This window comes from Heloderma suspectum, chromosome 16 (assembly GCF_057233095.1).
Source record: "Heloderma suspectum isolate Gila_16-S chromosome 16, 16-S_ref, whole genome shotgun sequence".
Lineage (NCBI taxonomy): Eukaryota > Metazoa > Chordata > Lepidosauria > Squamata > Helodermatidae > Heloderma > Heloderma suspectum.
In genome coordinates this window covers 17,812,947-17,832,358 of record NC_139473.1, presented here as the reverse complement: position 1 = coordinate 17,832,358, position 19,412 = coordinate 17,812,947, and the positions used below count along the sequence as shown (strand labels likewise).

The window sequence follows — 19,412 nt, the reverse complement described above, 5'->3', positions numbered from 1 at the left end:
TTGAGGTCTGCCTGCTGTACAAGGTTTTCCACAATTTTCTGTTACAAACAAACAGCACACTTAAAGCTTTTAGACAGGAAAATAATGACATAGCTGGATAGCCTGAAGGCAGGTATAAAATGTCTATCGGTAAGCGATGCCATAAGAAACAAATGTTCCTATGAAACTTCAGTCTTAGGATATGGGTGGTGGTGGGGAGATATTTATTTATATTTTGGGATACAAAAGGCCAGGCTGATGCTGCATGCTATGCTGTTAACAAGCAGCAAGTCCAGGAGATAGGCTCACTGCCTGTTCTGGATGGGGTTGCACTCCCTTTGAACAATCAGGTTTGTAGTCCAGTGATCACTGTCACTGGAGGCCCAAGTGGCCATGGCAGATCGCAGTACCTTCTATCAGCTTCGGCCTCTCCTGTACAGGGATAGCTTGGCCACAGTGGTACAGGCGCTAGTAACCTCAAGACTGATTACTCCAATGTGCTCTATGTGGGGCTGCCCTTAACTCTGCTCCGGAAGCTGCAGCTAGTGCAGAACACACAGCTCAGCTGTTGTCGGGAGCCGCCCCTTTTCAGCATGCAGCTCCTTTGCTGAGGGAACTGCGCAGGCTGCCTATTCACTACCGGGCCAGGTTTAAGGTTAGGCTTACATGCCACCATTCCTGTACTAGTTTACAAAGCTCTAAACAACTTGGGACCAGGATTCCTGAGAGAGTGCCTTCTCCCCTATCAACTGCCCAGTCACTGAGGTCATCAGAGAGCACGCTCTTGGTGGCTCCACGTGGACCTATGGCCCGACTGGAGTCCATTTGGAGAAGAGCCTTCCCTGTGGTGACCCCCTTTCTATGGAACTCCCTGCCTCTGGAAGTCAAGCAGCTGCCAACACTGTGTTGTTTCCGGCACCTCCTGAAAACATCTTTATTCCAGGAAGCCTTTCTCGACTGACCAATCATGGTTTTTATTGGTACTCTGTTTTTTAAAATAACAATTTTTAATAAGAAGGTTTTTTTTCTTTTATTTTTTAATCATGTTATCTGTTATTGTTCACCATTCCGGAATCTGTTCAGATGTGGAACAGTATATAAATGCTGTAAATAAATACATACATAATAAAAAGGTTCTCAGATATAGTAACTTCCCTCCATCAGCTGCACATCTTGAATACACAACCAGTCTATGTGGTATAGTAGCTGGACTGTTACGCTTGAGTGTAAGGCACTGAAGTTCAAATGTATGTTAAGTTTTAAAGCTCACTAGTGGGCCTTGACCAAGGTACTCACTCCCAGCCTGACCAACTTCATGGAGTTTGTGTGCAGCAGCAACAATGCCCTGGATATCGCCAAATACATGAACTGTATTGAAAGAGGTTACTGCATTTTTACAAGATGTCTGTAACATTTAGTCAGTTAATCAGATCAGTCAAGTCAAACATCCTGACTGGACTATAAAGGTGGCTCAAATTAATCAGGCAGCAGATTTTAAAGAAACAAATAGTACTTCTCAAAATCGCAAATGGCAAACACCAAAGAAGGATGCCTCCTCAAAAAGTGATGCTTGCTGCAACACACAGGTGCAAAATATGAAAACAAAAGTATGCTCTTCTCTTTAGAACATGCATTTCTCATATGCTTGTGTATGAAGATTGATTTTTTTTTAAATCAATCAACTAAAATGTATATGGTCAATCAACTAAGATCTGTTTCACTGGGTGGTAACCATAATTTTTAATGGTAATTTCTAGAGCACTTTTCTGTGAAGTTGTTCAATGTTTTTGCTTCAAGCTACTGTGAGATGTCGTTTAGGCTGAGAAAAAGAGGTGAGGGGATGACATAATCAAGGCCCTCCACTGAGTTTCACAGCAGAGTGGGATTTGAATCCATCTGGAGAGACAATGAGGCAACCCGCTTCTAAGAGAGGTACACATTTCATTTTCAGCTCTGTTTTCATGTGCACATTGATTAGACAGGAAAGCGAAGCACTAGACTGCTCCCTGAACAAGAGACACCCAGTCAGAGCAATGGGCAGCTTACATGCCACCATTCCTGTATTGACTGGCAGTGCTAGAAGCTGATTAGGGGGAAAAAAAACCTTATTTTGCATGGGCTTCTTGCCTTCTTGCCTTGCCTTAGGGCCTCACTGTTACTCCTAGTAAACTGAGATGACCCCCTTGAGTGCACCCAAAATTCCTCTGCAGCTGCTCATGGTAGGGGAAGATCAAAGTGGTGAGCAAGCTGCCCTTCAGGGAAGCTTGTCTGCATTTAGTGGAGATCTTCAAGAGAAACCTCTAATAAGTTTCCAGTGGAAGAAGTGTGGACATCACAGGCAACAATGGGCTCACATACCCTCATGCTTTCCCCTTGATTTGCCTGACCAATAACAGAGGTTTAGAACAAGCCTTTGTGATAGCCAAGGGGCCCAAACAATGGCCCAGGTAAACCCCAAGTTCCAACTTGAGGGAGAGATAAGCCAGAGTTCCCAAAGTGTTCTGGGTGGGTAAGCACAAGGGCCTTTGTTTTTCTTTCACCAGTCTGACATCACATATTACTGTTGCGCAGAGACAGCCTCCCTCCATGCAGATCCAGCTCTACATTTGGGGCAAATTCGGCAGCAACCCCCTGTCTGTCCCCCACCCACTTGTGGCAGAGAGATCCCCCAACAAACAGGCATATTTGCTCCAGTGTGCAGCTGACAAGTGCCAGGCATGATCTCCTACTGTCCTCCCCTGGCCCTACCAGCTGCCACTGCCTATATATCATGCTTAAATTATATGCAAACATATACCACCTATATAAATGACATTAAAAAGGAGAACTTGCTCAGTTTTAACTATTAGTGAGATATCCTTGTGTTTTCTGTTGTAGAGGGGGGAGGCAGGGGCTTGAAAGGTTATGTTTACAAACGGTCCCCACTTCAAAACACCTGAGAAGCGTCTGCACAAAGTATTAGTTTCCTGTACTAAGATAGATGGTCCTGATACAATTATGATGCTCATCCTCTTCACAGACACACTACCTCACCCACCTTTGAAGCCTCCAGCTCCTTTATTCTTTCGTCAGCTTCTGTCAGTTTCTCTTTTAAAGTTGCGATCTCCTTCTCCATGGGCATCACAACTGAACGGAGCTTCTCTGCATCTTCCTGGGCCTGAAGACAACATTTAAAATTATGGAATAAACCCAAACACTGACCCAAGTTCATTTATTACTGTTTGAAACTTAACCCAGACTCAACATTTTAGACACTATATTCTGACGTTTAAAAATGTGTTGCTGGGCAATTCACCTATCCCAAATGTGGCTTATGACCCAGTTGGGCCACTTTCGAGCCCAGGAGTGGGGCATCTTTTCTTCCAAAAGACACATTCCCTCAGGGTAATTGGCTGGGACCACATACCTGTGATAGGTGGAACCAGAGCCAAAAGTGAACAGGGCCAACCCCACCATCACTCTGCACCTCCCTTTTCTCTTTCTGCCCCACACCTCTCTTGCTCATTCCCTTTTCCTCTTCCTCTCTGCCCAATGGGCTGCTAAGAGATGGACAGATCATGCTTCCCAGGAGGCCCGAACTGATCATTTGCAGAGGGTTTTTGAAATTAGACTGAGGGCTACAGGTTGCCCAATCCTATTCTAGCCTTTCAGTATGAACTTGTTTGGTTATAAGATGCCTCTATGCTGCAGAGGTTTCTAGGAAGTGTTCTAAAGTGTATACTCAGCGCAAGCAAGGTGCTGGTCAGGCCTTAGGGTCTCACTGTTACTCTTAGTAAACTGAGATGACCCCCCTGAGTGCACCCAAAATTCCTCTGCAGCTGCTCATGGTAGGGGAAGATCAAAGTGGGGAGCAAGCTGCCCTTCAGGGAAGCTTGTCTGCATTTAGTGGAGATCTTCAAGAGAAACCTCTAATAAGTTTCCAATGGAAGAAGTGTGGACATCACAGGCAACAACTGCTTTATCACAACACCTTCAATTTTATGAAGAGGAGGGAGGGGCAAGAGCCATTACTATCTTTTGTCTGAACCCAAGACAACCCCACCCTCAAACTGGAAATGGACAGTGTTCTTGAAAGCTTGTAAAGCACTTTACACATTTTGGGATAAAATATAAATTGATGAGGAGAGGTAAGGCCTAGCAAAAATAGTGCAATGAAAGCAATTAAGTACTCCAATCCAGTAATGTCCATGCTGAAAGGTGGCACTGATATTTTAGCACCTTATTGACTTCAGCAATTGATTAAGGTGCAAGACTTCCAATATATCTTTTTCAGCCCAACTCTATGTGTTGTTTGCTCAGAAGCAAGCCTCACAGCAGGACTTACACTCAAGCATGCCAGCATAGAATTGTGGCCCTCAAGTTAACAGCTCTTGCAGATTCAAACAGCCAGAGCATGTTAAAGTCAGCAGTTCACTAAGGGCACAATCCTATGCCCAATTAGACAGAAAAAAGTCCTACAACTCCAGTCCTACATGCTGGCTGGGGAATGCTGTGAATTGTAGGACTTTTTTCTGTCGAAACGTACATAGGATTGCACCCTGAGAACATTAAAACTGCTCACTTAAACCATGCGTAAAGCAGTCTTCAGTTTCTAGAAGGTAACTGTGTTAGTCTACTGCAGCAAAAACAACAAAAAGTCTTGTGGCCTTAAGGACTTCACAAATGTATTCTGTCATAAGCTCGAACATACCTGTACACTATACTCAACATCTAAGGTCCTACTCCAGGCGCCTACGCCGAGGGAGGCTTGGAAGACAGCAACAAGGGAGAGGGCCTTCTCAGTGGTGGCCCCCCAATTGTGGAATGATGACCTCCCTGATGAGGCCCACCTGGTGCCAACATTGTTACCTTTTCGGCACCAGGTCAAGACTTTTCTCTTTTCCCAGACATTTGTCAGCATGTGATGAGTTTTAATGGATCCAGGATTTGTTTTTATGGTTTGGCTGATTTGCTCAAAGTTGTTTTTAGATATATGTTGTCTCTGTGTATACTGTCTGTGTGTTTTTTATATTTTTAAATTTTGCATATTGTATTTTTAATGTTTTTAACCATTGTAAACTGCACAGAGAGCTTCGGCTATGGGGCAGTATGGAAATATAATAAATAATAATATCAATAATCTCTCGTGGGTGTTTTCATGAGAATATGATCTGGGGTTGAAAGAACAGTGACTAGAAATGTTTTACTTCTTATTGCCTTCCTTCCATCATGGGAACTCAAGGCTATGTACCTGGGGTTCCCAGGCAGTCTCCTAACAAGGCACTGTCCAGATCAGCCCTATTTACCTTCAAGCAAGGCCACTGCATCCTGTGTCTTCAACCTGGCCCAAAGAACTTGTTTTTCTAATTTTTAACCTGCCTCTTTGTGAACGTACAAGGAGGCATCAACCGAAATCAAAATGTATTGTAGGTCCTGCTTTCTGTATAACCCAATGGTATTTCATCGGTATAGGTGTTTCCTGCACCCTACTGCTCTTATTTCAGGGTGAGGCCACCAGCTTTCTGTTGCTCCAGTGCTACAGCACCAACTGAGAATTAAAAGAGGTTGTCATGCTGACATGCTGTTAGTAAGCTGGTAACATTATCACGAAGAAATACGCAAACTGGTATTCAATGCTAGTCCTAGGTGTACACCCACTAAAATAAATGGGGATTAAGTTAGTTGTCACTGACTTAAGTCCCATTCATTTCAACTGGTCTACTCTACATAAGACTAAGGTCGGATACTACCCACAGAAATGTATTATCTCTTGCCTGTTGGTGTTATGTAGCCAGAACGCAGCCAATTGATTCAGCCAATATCTACCAATATTTATGACGTCTCAGGAACATAACTGCACACAGTAGCCAGAACTGCACAACTGAAACCCTGATCCCTTCAGAAAAAGACATATTTTGCTAAGTGAAAAGATTTTATTGCCTTTTAAGTAGATGATGTATTCTGGGAAATTGTTTTCAACTCCCTAAAAGCCTCAATCAATGCCATCATTTTTAGCCCAGAGAGCAAGCTAAGCACCTCTCCCTCCAGCCAAAAGTTGAACATGTTTTCCTATAACCGCATTTTGTGTGTAAAATTAGAAAGATGGTTTAAGTATAGCAGATTTCAAAAGCAAGTATTTTACAAAGCACCAACTCCCGGATATACATGTATATGTACATATACTTATTTAATAGTACTGCATTTAAATCGGTGGCTTACATAAAACTTTACATGTATCTCAAAAGAAGAGTTCCATTAAAAAACAACCCCCACAAACAAAATATTCTAGGGATGCAGGACCAACAAGAGATATTTTGATGTCTGAGGCAGAAAATCCAATACTTTTCATTAATTAGCACAGCCTTCCCCAACCTGGTGCCCTCCAGATGTTTTGGACTTCAACTTCCATCAGTCCTGCTGGCTGAGGTTTTGTTGCAGTACAAAACATCTGGAAGGAACCATACTGGAGAAAGATGAATTAGCACAAGGAATAATCCACCAGAAAATTATCCTGGGCAAGCCCCATTCAAATGTACAGCAGCTACATCAGAAATTGCTTCATTCAATGGGTCTTGCACAGGAGAATTTCCTGGTGGATCACAGCTCGATTTGATTTGCCTATTTCCTACTCCTAAGGGCACCCAAAATGTGCTATACCACACTGTCTGATGGTAGGGCTGCTTCTGAGCCAGACAGGCACCGAGAGGCAAATGGGGGGGGGGGGGCGGGGGGGAGGAAGTCCTTTTGCTTCTCAGTTGCATTGCTGCACATGACACCAAAGGACTAGAACTAAATTGCCACCGGTGCCAGAATAATGACCCATAGCACAGCAAGAGTGGCCTGCCGGACGTTCTAGAGAGGTTTACAAGGAGGGCAGTATCCCCCCCTCCCCCATCGCCAAATGTTCATCTGCACACAGAGGTTATCTGCCTGGCTACCAGGCCCATATATGTAACCACAGTTACAGAAGTGCTGTTTTGGGAAGATGCAATCCCCAGACATGCATTTTCAAGCTTCTGTCCGATTAGAACTAGGGCCGAGTACATAGAGGGGAAGCTTTGTTTAATACATTTTATCCCACCCTTCTTCCAAAGAACTCAGGGTGGCATAGATGGCTCTCCCCCACTCCTTTTATCTGAACAATAAGTTAGTCTGTGAGACAGTGATTGGGCTGAGGCTATCCAAGGAACCACTTCATGGTGAGTGGGGATTTGGACCCAGCTCTCCCTGATCCTAGTCCAACCCTCTAATCTCCACACCACATTAGAACTCCTGGTGCTCAAGAAAAAATATTGTGGGGGGAGGTCACCATAGGAAAACCAGATTGTAACAGTGGGGTTTAGGTCAGGATGGGGGAGAGAAGTGACCACGGCCATTCAAAAGAGGAGTCCTCGCTACAAACCCAAATATTGTAGGAGTAATTCAGCACACAAAACAAAAGTAGGAAACAGAAGCTGGACTGAACTGGATGTCTTTTTCTACTTTGAAACTTGAAAATGTGTGTCAAACACTGAATGTGTTGTGGAACCATATGTAGGATATAGTTATGTTATTTGATTCCCAATCCTCAGCAAGGAAAGAGTTGTACTGATAGGCTCCAAACAAATCCAACGGAGCTTTACGTTTTGAGGATATGTTTTGATTTACCTTTTTCATTTCATTTTCCAAGTTTTCCTCTTCTTGGCCTTCTGAAAGCCTCCTTCGCAGCTCCACTATTTCCCTTTCCACATTCTCCCGGTATTGATTCCACTGAGCTCGCTCTTGCTCCAGCCTGTGATGAAACTGGAGTTCATAGTCACGGACGGTTTCTGTAACAACAATAACAACGATAACAAGTTGCTAATCACTTCTTTGAAGCCCTCCATGTCTACTTAATGTGACAAGCTTATTAAATATCTGCCAGATATCTCAGAGCAAGATCCTTAAGTACACTGAATGCTGGGAGTTGTAGGACTTTCCTTTGTCTAAACATACATAGGACTGCACCCCTATTTGACATACTGCTGAAATCAGTGGAACATATGTAGCTGCCTCATACTCAATCGGACGCCTCCTCCATTAAGCTCAGTACTGTTCACTTCAACTGGGAGCAGCCCTTCAAGGTCTCAGGTAGAGATTTGTCTCCTCCAGCCTGCTACCTGCAGGGAAATGCCAGAGGTTTCGGCCTGGGGCCTTCTCTATGCAAAGCATGCAAACCTATAGGCCCTCCACCTTGGGAATATACTTTTAAAGTTAATATATAGGATGTAGGTGTTACAATTATGCCAGGAGAGATTCAAACAATTTTCCTCGACGTGGCGGTAACAGCAGCAGCAAATCAGGGCACTAAGAACTGCAAAGCATTTTGTACATTTGAAAAATACTTCAGAAATAATCAATAAAAGATGCCACTACATTCTAACAAATGCACCACTATGCCCATTATTGTGACACACGTACAGTTAGGAAGGATTTTTCATATCTGCTACGATTTGTTTCCAAATCCTCCAAGCCCAATGCCTGATGCTCACTGAGGAGGTAAACTTGTTTCAAAGCCATAACACTTCAGGCTGCACATGGGCAGTTATGTGACTAACTGCTCCTACATATACACACACACGCTCCTATGCATAGAAAAAAAGTATGTCAGGGAGAATAGTTCCAGCTAGTTTTCTCCCTGACAGCTAGTTTTCAGTACAAGGACTGGGGGTGGGGTGGGGTGGGGAGGGGTGTAGAGAACATTCTTATTTTTAAAATGTATATCCCGCCTATTTCCCTATGAGGGAACTCAAGGCAATTAACAAGAAAAAAACAGCGATATTTAAAACCACTACCACCACCAACAGTTTGTAAGAACAGCAGATAACCATAAGAGCTAAAGAAGTACCCAAAAGCTATTTAAAAAAACTTTTAAAATCTTATGAGTCCCCACTTGGGTCTGGTACAGCCAAATCCAGGCTTGCTGCCTCAGCGAGAACTGACAAACAACCTCTCCCACTCTTAAATTCTGAGACAAACTCTGTAATGGTTAACAGGCAGCCCACAGAACATAACTGCAACAACAGGCCATGGATTATTTGAGGGCTGTTTCCTCCTCAGACAAGCCATACTGCCCAGGTTCGAACGACACACCAAGCCAAGCCCGGGGAGGGGGGAGGGGGATTAGGCAAATGGCGCCCGGCATGCACCACAGCTTAAACAACCAATCATAGCTTGTTTAAGCTGTGGTGATCATGCAAACTAGGCTAGAAAGTAAACACTGCCAAAGTCTTTCTCCTGACCATGCAGAAGGAGAGAAGTGCATGAGTCTGAGTCTTGCTCAGGCTCATTGCTGCTCATGCACGTAGTGCTAAACTATCTTTTGTGTTAATGTGAACTGAGCCGCTGTGTGTTTCCATTTCCCTATCTTTCATTCCGCTGTTGTATTCCTTCTATGCATCTTTGACACTTCTTCATCCTGATACCAATTCCTTTAGGCCTATCTTTGTGCTTCACTGGGTGCACACAGACTTGTTGGTGAGCCCCTTGATGATGCACAAGCCTACCCTGGATAATTCTTAGTGTGGCTGTGAAAGCACAGGCTGCACCACCTACATCCTATTGAAACTTTGGCATAAAATATTTAATTTGATCTGTTAATTTGACTTTGAGAACAGAAGAGTAAAAGAAGAGGTGTAGCTTTGCTGTCGGCAGGTGAAGCTGTCACATCTCATACATTCAGTATAATCTCTGTGCTGGATGCCATCTTTAATCTTAAGTAGCATTAAAGCAGCTGGACTATAAGGAAGGCTGAGCACCGAAGAATTGATGCTTTTGAACTGTGGTGCTGGGGAAGACTCTTACGAGTCCCCTGGACTGCAAGGAGGTCAGATCAGTCCATACTAAAGGAAATCAACAACCCTGAGTGCTCTTTGGAAGGACAGATACTGAAGCTGAAGCTCAAATATTTTGGCCACCTAATGCGAAGAGAAAACTCCCTGGAAAAGACCCTGATGCTGGGAAAGACTGAAGGCAAAAGCAGAAGGGGACGGCAGAGGATGAGATGGCTAGATAGCATCACTGATGCAATGAATATGGACTTGAGCACGCTCCGGGAGAGAGCGCAGGACAGGAAGGCCTGGCGTGCTGTGGTCCGTGGGGTCACGAAGAGTCGGACACGACTGAACAACAACAAGCATTAAAGCACTTTTCTATATATTTTAAAAGAAACTAAAATAGCAAAATACTACTTAAATGAAAGAATGTTACATCGTTATACCCATATAATGCTATTTTTTAAAAGTCATTTAAAAAAGACTTTTCTGGTCATTGGTACTAACAACCTTGCTAAAACGGTGGCGACTGGATGGGAACGGCATTTTTAAATCATATATATATTGCATTATAGGTGTATAGCGCTGTAACCCTCTTTAATATAAGTGGCATTGTCTATTACCTTGATAGATTTATATAGGATATAGTATAGATAGCCCGGAAAGTGCTTTAGCACTATTTGAAAGGCCAATTTTTAAAAATTAACAAATGATAAAAATGGCATCCAACGGTAAAAAATTGTATTTTTAAAATAAAAATGGTATAGCAAATATGTGCTGAGCTGTGATAAGTTCAGCTATCCGGTAAGTCGCTATCCACATCAAAACCACACCTCTTAAAAAAGACGGAAGAGTAGCACTAAGGGTACTGGTGTGGCTGGAATGTAGTGGGATGTACACACAGAAAATACAAAATATCCCCCAATAGCGTGGAAAGTCAACTGCAATTCCACTTGTAGATTACAACAGAAGAACAAGGATTTAATACTGCTATGAGGTGTTCATCTGGAAGCACTCTCAGTCCCAGAAATAGCACACAAGGTCATTGAAGCAGCATTACAATTATTTTTCCTATACTCATTTTGGGTCAAGTTCTCCAAATTGTTGACATTCCTTATTATTACTGAGGAGGTTTGGAGAACTTGACCCCTGCCCCAAACTCCTTTCAGATGCTGTTGTCAAAGGACTGGGGCATTTTAAAGCAAAATGAGTCTAATCTTTAAAGCCCTAAATGGCTTAGGACCTCTTGAAGGACCACCCTTTTTTATATAGACCTCTCCGCACAGAGGTACTGCTTCCAACTCTCCTGGTGTAGTGGATGGGGGTACAAGGAGCAGGACCTTTTCAGTTGTGGTACTAAATCTGTAGAATCCCCCCCCCCCCCCCCCCGGACAGGCCAGCCTGACACCTTCTTTGTTTTCCTCTCAATGCCTTGTCAAGACCTAGCTATTCCACCAGGCAATCAGGGCAGAGGTGTGTGTGTGTGTGTGTGTATTGTGGTGTTTCTGCTGTATTCTTTTTTCCCTGGGCTGTGTTGCTTTTTGTTCTTGCTGATTGCTTCTTAGTTTTGCTAAATATGCAAGGGGGTCTCACTTTTTCGTTTTGTTTTTTTTAATAGTAGTGATTATGATGTTTATATTTTCATTGTGATTTTTTTTTGTTTATTGTTGTAAGGCAGTTTGAACTAACTTAAGAAAAGGATGTTAAAATTGTTAAATAAAATGTTTAAAAGTGAAGTTTGGCGGCACAAAATTCAAGGAAGTTACAAGAGATGTTAAAGAATGACCTCAAATGACAAGGACAACCTTCCAGCTCTACTTAGGACGCAATCCTAGGCATGCTTAGACAGGAAAAAAGCCTACAACTCCCAACACTGGGAGTTGTAGGACTTTTTTTCTGTCTAAGCATGCATAAGATTGTGCTTTTAACAGACTTAATTTGAAGCATGTGGTTTCTGTACTACCAAGCAGTAGTGTGGAACACTAAACCACTTATCAGCCGTATCACTAAACATAAAACTTTTTTTTGTGGCAATTCACCCATGTCCGTCAGCCCTACCTTTCATTATGGCCTGCAGTGAGGCAACCTCTTCCTGCCATTGCCTCTTCACCTCATCAATTGCTTCCTGCTTTGTATTTTCAGATACCGTGGCAACGGCTTTAATGTTCTCCATTTCAGCCTGGGCTTCCGTGAGCTGCGTTCGCAGTTGCTCCAGATCATCCTGTGCTGCCTGCAATACTGCATTTTGCTTCTTCAGATCCTCTGAAATAAAAAGATTAGTCCCAATTAACAGCACAGTATACTCTAGTCACAATGGTAATGCAGGGTGTTCAATGGAACTCTACACTGTTCCTAACGAGTCTGTCTAACCTTTGCTTTTAGTTTACTGCTTTATCTGACCAATAGCATCACTCACTCATGCCACCACCATGCCAGAGGTGGGAAAATTTATCTTATGACTCAACAATGCTTCAAAATTCATTTTTGTTCTTACTGTTATGAAACAGAATTGCCAATACAAGAATGTTTCCATTGCATCACTGCCATACTGTCTCCTTTTTCCTAAAGAAACTGATCATGTAAAGGCGTCCATGAATTTCCCGCCTCTCAGGGAAAGAGAGCACAAGGTAACATAAAGGGGAAACTCTCAGACATACCAAACAATCAGAATGATTAACCTCATTAACATGGTGGTTCAGACTTGTTCAAGGGCACATATTAGGAATCCAAGGTATTTAAGTCTCTAATCCATTCAGGGCCCGATTCAGACCCAGTGCTGTGGTCCAGAGTTGCCAGTCCACCTCTCTCTACTGATGAATCTCATAATCAGCATGGCTTGGACTGACACCCTTATCAGTAAAATCTAACGCAGGGTCCAGGAACCAGCTCTCCTTTCACTACAAGCAAGGCCATTCTTTGTCTCCACTCTTGAGGGCTGTGATAATGCAGTCAACACGAAACAATGCAGACATTCCTTAGCAGTTGTGGTATTTCTATCCAAATAAAACAAGACGATCAGCTGTGGAGGCTTCGAGGTGATTCCAGTCGGTTATTGCTTCCTGAGGTGTTTACTAAACTTATGCACCAAGAAGCTGAGCTAAATATACACATGTAACTAGATACATCAACCTAATCTCCAGGTGTTAGGTGGCCTAAACGCATTGAAAGACTAGAAATGACGAATACATATACTATATGCTCCATTTTGATATTCTGTGTTCTATGTCATCCCACGTTCTGGTAGCACCTCATTTTGGAGGTTGGCATTTGGCATTTGTAAAGGGCCCTTGTCACACCACAACACAGGAATTCACACCATTTGAACCCTAAACTCACAATGTGAGGGAGGGAGCAATCCTATGGCTGCTAGACAGTGGCTAGATGGCCACAGGATATCATGTTATCTGGGGACCTACCTCGGAGCCCATGCTCTGAGGTTGGTTCCCAGAGAACGGACCTTCCCCAGCCCCCGTGTTGCCTCGGCGGCAGCACAGAACACTCCTGTCCTCCACGTTCTCAAGAGGAGCGTGGAGCGGCTGAAAAGGGGCATGGCTGGGGGCGTTCCGGGGTGGGGAGGGCAGAAATGCCTGTACAACACATCCAATGTGTCGTACAGCAGCCTCCTCCCCCACTCTGTCCTCCCGCGGCTATACAGCTGCAATCGGCGATCTAGCCAAAAATGCAGGGCAGGACAAGCACAGAGGGAACAATCCCCTCGGTGCTTCTCCTGCCATGCTTTAGATAGGTGGCCACCTCCAAGTTCGGAGGCGGCCGCATATCTGGACAGGATTGCACCCTAAACCTCCTTAGTAATTTCTCACTCACACCAGATTAAAAATAGTTTATTATTCTGCCTCCAGCTACTCTAGACATTAAAAACATTTGTAAATCATTTCAGAAAATTTAAGCATTACCTTCTTTAGCCAGATACAGCTCTTTAAATTTTGCCCTCTTCTGATTAAATTCCTGCTCAAGATGCTGCTTCATGCGTAGAAATTCAGCATTGACTTTTTCCAGTTCTGCTACTCGTTGAAGGAGAGCTAAAATAAGCCAAAGGAGAGAGAAAAAGACACATTACTTGAGATGTAAAATTTCCAGAAATTTTGAGGCCATGGAAAAAAACATGTTTTTTCCCCATGGAAAATTGAAAAATAAGCAGTACAAAGTCACTTTGCTGCTTCCCCAACCTGTGCCCTCCATGTATTTTCAACTTCAGCTCCCAACAGCCTCAGGCAGTATGGCCAATGGTCAGGAATGCTGAGCACTATAGTCCAAAACATCCAGAGGGTGCCAGGTTGGGGAGAGCTGCTTTAGGAACATAAAACAGCCTTTCTGTTCCTAAAGTTATTTTATGTATGACTTAGTTTGCTCATAAAATTATCACTGTATTTTAAAACTTTTAAAAGTAAACTCAGTTAGCAAATGTGTAATTATTGTCTGAATAGATTAGAACTACATTAAATGACTGCTACAGCATTAGAAACACAGGACTCTATAGAACAAAACTCAAACTGTCAAAAGAGTGCACATTTACTGTCAAGTAAATGACACATCACAATGATGACTCTACTCACATGTTGGGAAATGGAGCATAAATGTCTAGCAGTAAAATATACTTTAGATCAATAATTTGAATAAGGAATGAAAGAACTAACTATGCTGGGAATCATACAGAGAAGATTTAAAAACATTTTTCCCTATGGCTTCATTATTTACAGACATTTTACATCTCTAGTCTTTCTATAAAAGAGTTCTTATTACATAGTTTTTAGAAATCATTTTGGGGGGAGTAAAGGCTGGGTAACAATATATAAAGTCTAAAAGAAAATATTTCATAATCTTCCTATTTTTTTTGGAAAAAGACCAAAAACGGTCCTTGAAAAAAACTCATTTTCCCCCCTAATTTTTCCTCTCTTTTTTTTCTGGCCCTTCACATCTCTAGCCATGCTGGATCACACCAAAGGCCTATCTTTTCCTGCATTCTGTTTGCACAGATGGCCCACTCTCTGCTGTGAACAGCTGAAAAAGTCAAGGGTTATTCTGATAAGATGTGAGTTTTAAATTTTGTGTGCTGAAGATACACCTTCTTTTTGCAAAAAGCCACCCAAAAAACCATATTCATTAGCTTCCCACCTTTTAACTTAATTATTATGAATATACTTTCACACACTGTTGCAATAAACATTAAAAGTTTTAAGTCACACTGAACTACAGCAGGCAACTGGACTAACCACAAAATTAACCACCTAGTATCCTGTTCCTATTCCGAGTCTCACTCATACTAGATTCTGCAGTGAAGTTACTTCAATTTAACAAATGCACTGTAAGTCTTTAAGTACTTTAATGACTCTTCTAATGAAGAGAGTTCAGTAAGCCAGGATGTGTACAGCTCTCTAAGGAAAGCACCCCTACATCTGACCTATTCCCTAATTTGACCGTTACAGCAGCCTCATCTCAGTTGTTCCCAAGTTATTAAGGGACTGATGGGTACAGCACAACCTTCAACATTTGGCAAAAGGTGTGAGTGGTGACCATTGTGAAACATGAGATTTGGATAATCATGTTTCAAATAACTGGACTCTCTTTCTAGTCTTAAAATGAGATCTACAACCTGTCTTAGACAGTACTTTTATTAAAGGAGAAAATCTGTTTGCAACCTCTCTGTTTCACAAATGCCTTTCACCCTTGTGCCCACAAGCAGGCTGGCAGCACGGCAGCTTTTCAGTAATAGCTCCATTACTGCACAAACTGGATCAATACTCTTACATTATATATTAGAACAGCTAACATAGTGCACGCATACGGAGCACACACCACAACAAATATTAGCAGGGGTAAATACATTAGCCCATGGGCCAAACCTATTACACTTATACCACAACACTGGAAGTTCAAAACTCCTTCACTCACCCTGTACCAACGCACTCTTCCTCCTCAGGCCACACTCGTTATCACATCTTGCAATACCATCTCCATTGAGCTCAGAATTGCCCAAAGTTCCCAGCTTTGACCCCTATGTTGTCACCACTGTTCTGCCTAACCACATTTAGCCGTGCTGTGGTGCTGTAAGGCAGGCAGGTAGAGGGATGTTTTCACTGGAGCTATCCCAACCCACCCCCACCAGAGTGTATCAGACAGGCATCTAATTCCACCTTGGGTTCCTTATTAAGGAGGAAAAAGGCGGGATAGAAATATAATAAATAAATAAATAAATCTGTGAAATTCTGCATTTGGAAAAAAGTTACACTAGCTCTGAAGTCTTAAGAACCTTCCATTTACTCTAAGAACCAGTATGGTAAACATCTAAAAATGTATAACGATTTAAAGGTTATTTCAGCCTCAGATACACTAATAGAGCTGCCCGGGCGTACATGCACGTAAACACCTATGAACACACAGTGTAACCCTCTTACAACACATTGGTCAAACAACAAACTCCTGGTTCCGTATTCACAACCACTAGCAAAGACTGCTATGCATCCCAAGGGAGTTATACCTCTGGCATAATACCACTAGTATTAGAAACCTCCCCTTCATGGATCACTGCCTTGTTGTGGCGAAGGGGCTTGCGCAACTCAGTGAAGCCATAAGCTATGCCATGCAGGGCCACCCAAGACGGACAGGTCATGGTGGAGAGTTCTGACAAAATGTGGTCCACTGGAGAAGGAAATGGCAACCCACTCCAGTATTCTTGCCAAGAAAACCCCATGGAACGTATCACAAGGCTAAAAGAGATGACGCCGGAAGATGAGACCCTCAGGTCAGAAGGTGTCCAATATACTACTGGGGAAGAGCAGAGGGTATTTCCAAGTAGTGCCAGAAAGAGTGAAGCGGCTGGGACAAAGCCGAAAGGACACTCAGCTGTGGATGTGTCTGGTGGTGAAAAGAAAATCCGATGCTGTAAAGAACAATATTGTTTAGGAACCTGGAATGTCAGATCAATGAATCAAGGTAAGCTGGAGGTGGTCAAACATGAGATGGCAAGATTTAACATCGACATCTTGGGAATCAGCGAACTAAAATGGACAGGCATGGGCGAATTTAATTCAGGTGACCATCATATCTACTACTGTGGGCAAGAATCCCTTAGAAGAAATGGAGTAGCACTCATAGTCAACAAAAGGGTGGGAAAAGCAGTACTGGGGTACAATCTTAAAAATGATAGAATGATCTCAGTACGAATCCAAGGCAAACCATTCAACATCACAGTAATTCAAGTCTATGCCCCAACCACTGATGCCGAAGAAGCTGAGGTTGATTGGTTCTATGAAGACCTACAACACCTTCTAGAATTAACACCAAAAAAAGATGGCCTCTTCATCATAGGGGATTGGAATGCTAAAGTAGGAAGTCAAGAAATCACCAGGATAACAGGCAGGCATGGCCTTGGTGCACAAAATGAAGTAGGACAAAAGCTAATAGAGTTTTGCCAGGAGAACACGCTGATCATAGCAAACACTCTTTTCCAACAGCACAAGAGGCGACTCTACACATGGACATCACCAGATGGTCAATATCGAAATCAGATTGATTATGTCCTTTGCAGTCAAAGATGGAGAAGCTCTATACAGTCAGTAAAAACAAGACCTGGAGCTGACTGTGGCCCAGATCATGAGCTTCTTGTTGCAAAATTTCAGCTTAAATTGAAGAACGTAGGGAAAACCACTAAACCATTCAGGTATGACCTAAATCATATCCCTTATGAATATACAGTGGAGGTGAGGAATAGATTTCAGGGATTAGACCTGATAGACAGAGTGCCTGAGGAACTATGGACGGAGGTCCGTAACATTGTTCAGGAGGCAGCAACTCAATCCATTCCAAAGAAAAAGAAATGCAAGAAAGCAAAGTGGCTGTCTGATGAGGCTTTACAAGTCGCTGAGGAAAGAAGGGAAGCGAAAAGCAAGGGAGAAAGGGGAAGATATATCCAACTGAATGCAGAGTTCCAGAGAATAGCAAGGAGAGACAAGAAGGCCTTCTTAAATGAACAATGCAAAGAAATCGAGGAAAACAACAGAATGGGAAAGACTAGAGATCTCTTCAAGAACATCGGAGATCTCAAGGGAACGTTTTGTGCAAATACGGGCATGATAAAGGACAAAGAAGGCAGGGACCTAACAGAAGCAGATGAGATTAAGAAGAGGTGGAAAGAATACACAGAAGAACTGTACAGGAAAGATCTTAATGTCCCTGATAGCCATGATAGTGCGGCCACTGAACTTGAGCCGGACATCCTCAAGAGTGAAGTCAAGTGGGCCTTAGGAAGCATTACTAACAACAAAGCTAGCGGAGATGACAGTATTCCAGCTGAGCTATTTAAAATCCTAAAAGATGATGCTGTTAAAGTGCTGCATTCAATATGCCAACAAATTTGGAACACTCAACAATGGCCGCAAGACTGGAAAAGGTCAGTTTACATTCCAATTCCAAAGAAGGGCAACGCCAAAGAGTGTTCAAACTACCGCACAATTGCACTCATTTCACATGCCAGCAAGGTGATGCTCAAAATCCTACAAGCTAGGCTTCAGCAGTATGCGAACCGAGAACTACCGGAAGTACAAGCTGGGTTTCGAAGAGGCAGAGGAACTAGAGATCAAATCGCCAACGTTCGCTGGATCATGGAGAAAGCAAGAGAATTCCAGAAAAACGTCTATTTCTGCTTCATTGACTACGCTAAAGCCTTTGATTGTGTGGATCACAACAAACTGTGGCAAATTCTTAAAGTGATGGGAGTACCAGACCACCTTACCTGTCTCCTGAGAAACCTGTACGAGGGTCAAGAAGCAACAGTAAGAACCAGACATGGAACAACCGAGTGGTTCAAAATTGGGAAAGGAGTACGACAAGGCTGCATATTGTCACCCTGCTTATTTAACTTATATGCAGAGTACATCATGAGAAACGCCGGGTTGGATGAATCACAGGTCGGAATTAAGATTGCTGGGAGAATTATCAACAACCTCTGATATGCAGATGATACCACCCTAATGGCAGAAAGCGAAGAGGATCTCAAGAGCCTCTTGTTGAGGGTGAAAGAGGAGAGTGCAAAAGCTGGTTTGAAAAGTTCGTTTTGTTTTTAACAAAACTAAGATCATGGCATCTGGCCCCATCACTTCCTGGCATATAGAAGGGGAAGAAATGGAAGCAGTGACAGATTTTACTTTCTTGGGCTCCAGGATCACCACAGACGGTGACTGTAGCCATGAAATTAAAAGACGCTTCCTCCTTGGGAGGAAAGCTATGGCAAACCTAGACAGCATAGTAAGAAGCAGAGACATCGCCGACAAAGGTCCGTCTAATCAAAGCTATGGTTTTCCCAGTAGCAACGTATGGCTGTGAGAGCTGGACTGTAAGGAAGGCTGAGCGCCGAAGAATTGATGCTTTCGAACTGTGGTGCTGGAGAAGACTCTTACGAGTGCCCTGGACTGCAAGGAGGTCAAATCAGTCAATCCTAAAGGAAATCAACCCTGAGTGCTCATTGGAAGGACAGATACTGAAGCTGAAGCTCAAATATTTTGGCCACCTAATGTGAAGAGAAAACTCCCTGGAAAAGACCCTGATGCTGGGAAAGACTGAAGGCAAAAGGAGAAAGGGACGACAGAGGATGAGATGGCTAGATAGCATCACCGATGCAATGAATATGAACTTGAGCACGCTCCGGGA

At 43.0% G+C, this 19,412-nt stretch overlaps 1 protein-coding gene across 3 annotated transcripts in view; it reads right to left on the bottom strand.

The window, feature by feature from the left end:
- RABEP1 (rabaptin, RAB GTPase binding effector protein 1) overlaps positions 1-19,412 on the bottom strand; it is a 93,053-nt gene that overhangs the window by 35,488 nt on the left and 38,153 nt on the right. For all 3 annotated transcript variants that reach the window (XM_084822954.1, XM_084822956.1, XM_084822955.1), the window contains 4 exons: positions 13,664-13,789; positions 11,808-12,011; positions 7,606-7,766; positions 3,017-3,136 (listed from right to left, as the gene is read on the bottom strand). In XM_084822954.1, the coding sequence (XP_084679080.1) occupies positions 3,017-3,136; positions 7,606-7,766; positions 11,808-12,011; positions 13,664-13,789 (611 nt within the window). The remainder of the gene's footprint in view (positions 1-3,016; positions 3,137-7,605; positions 7,767-11,807; positions 12,012-13,663; positions 13,790-19,412) is intronic.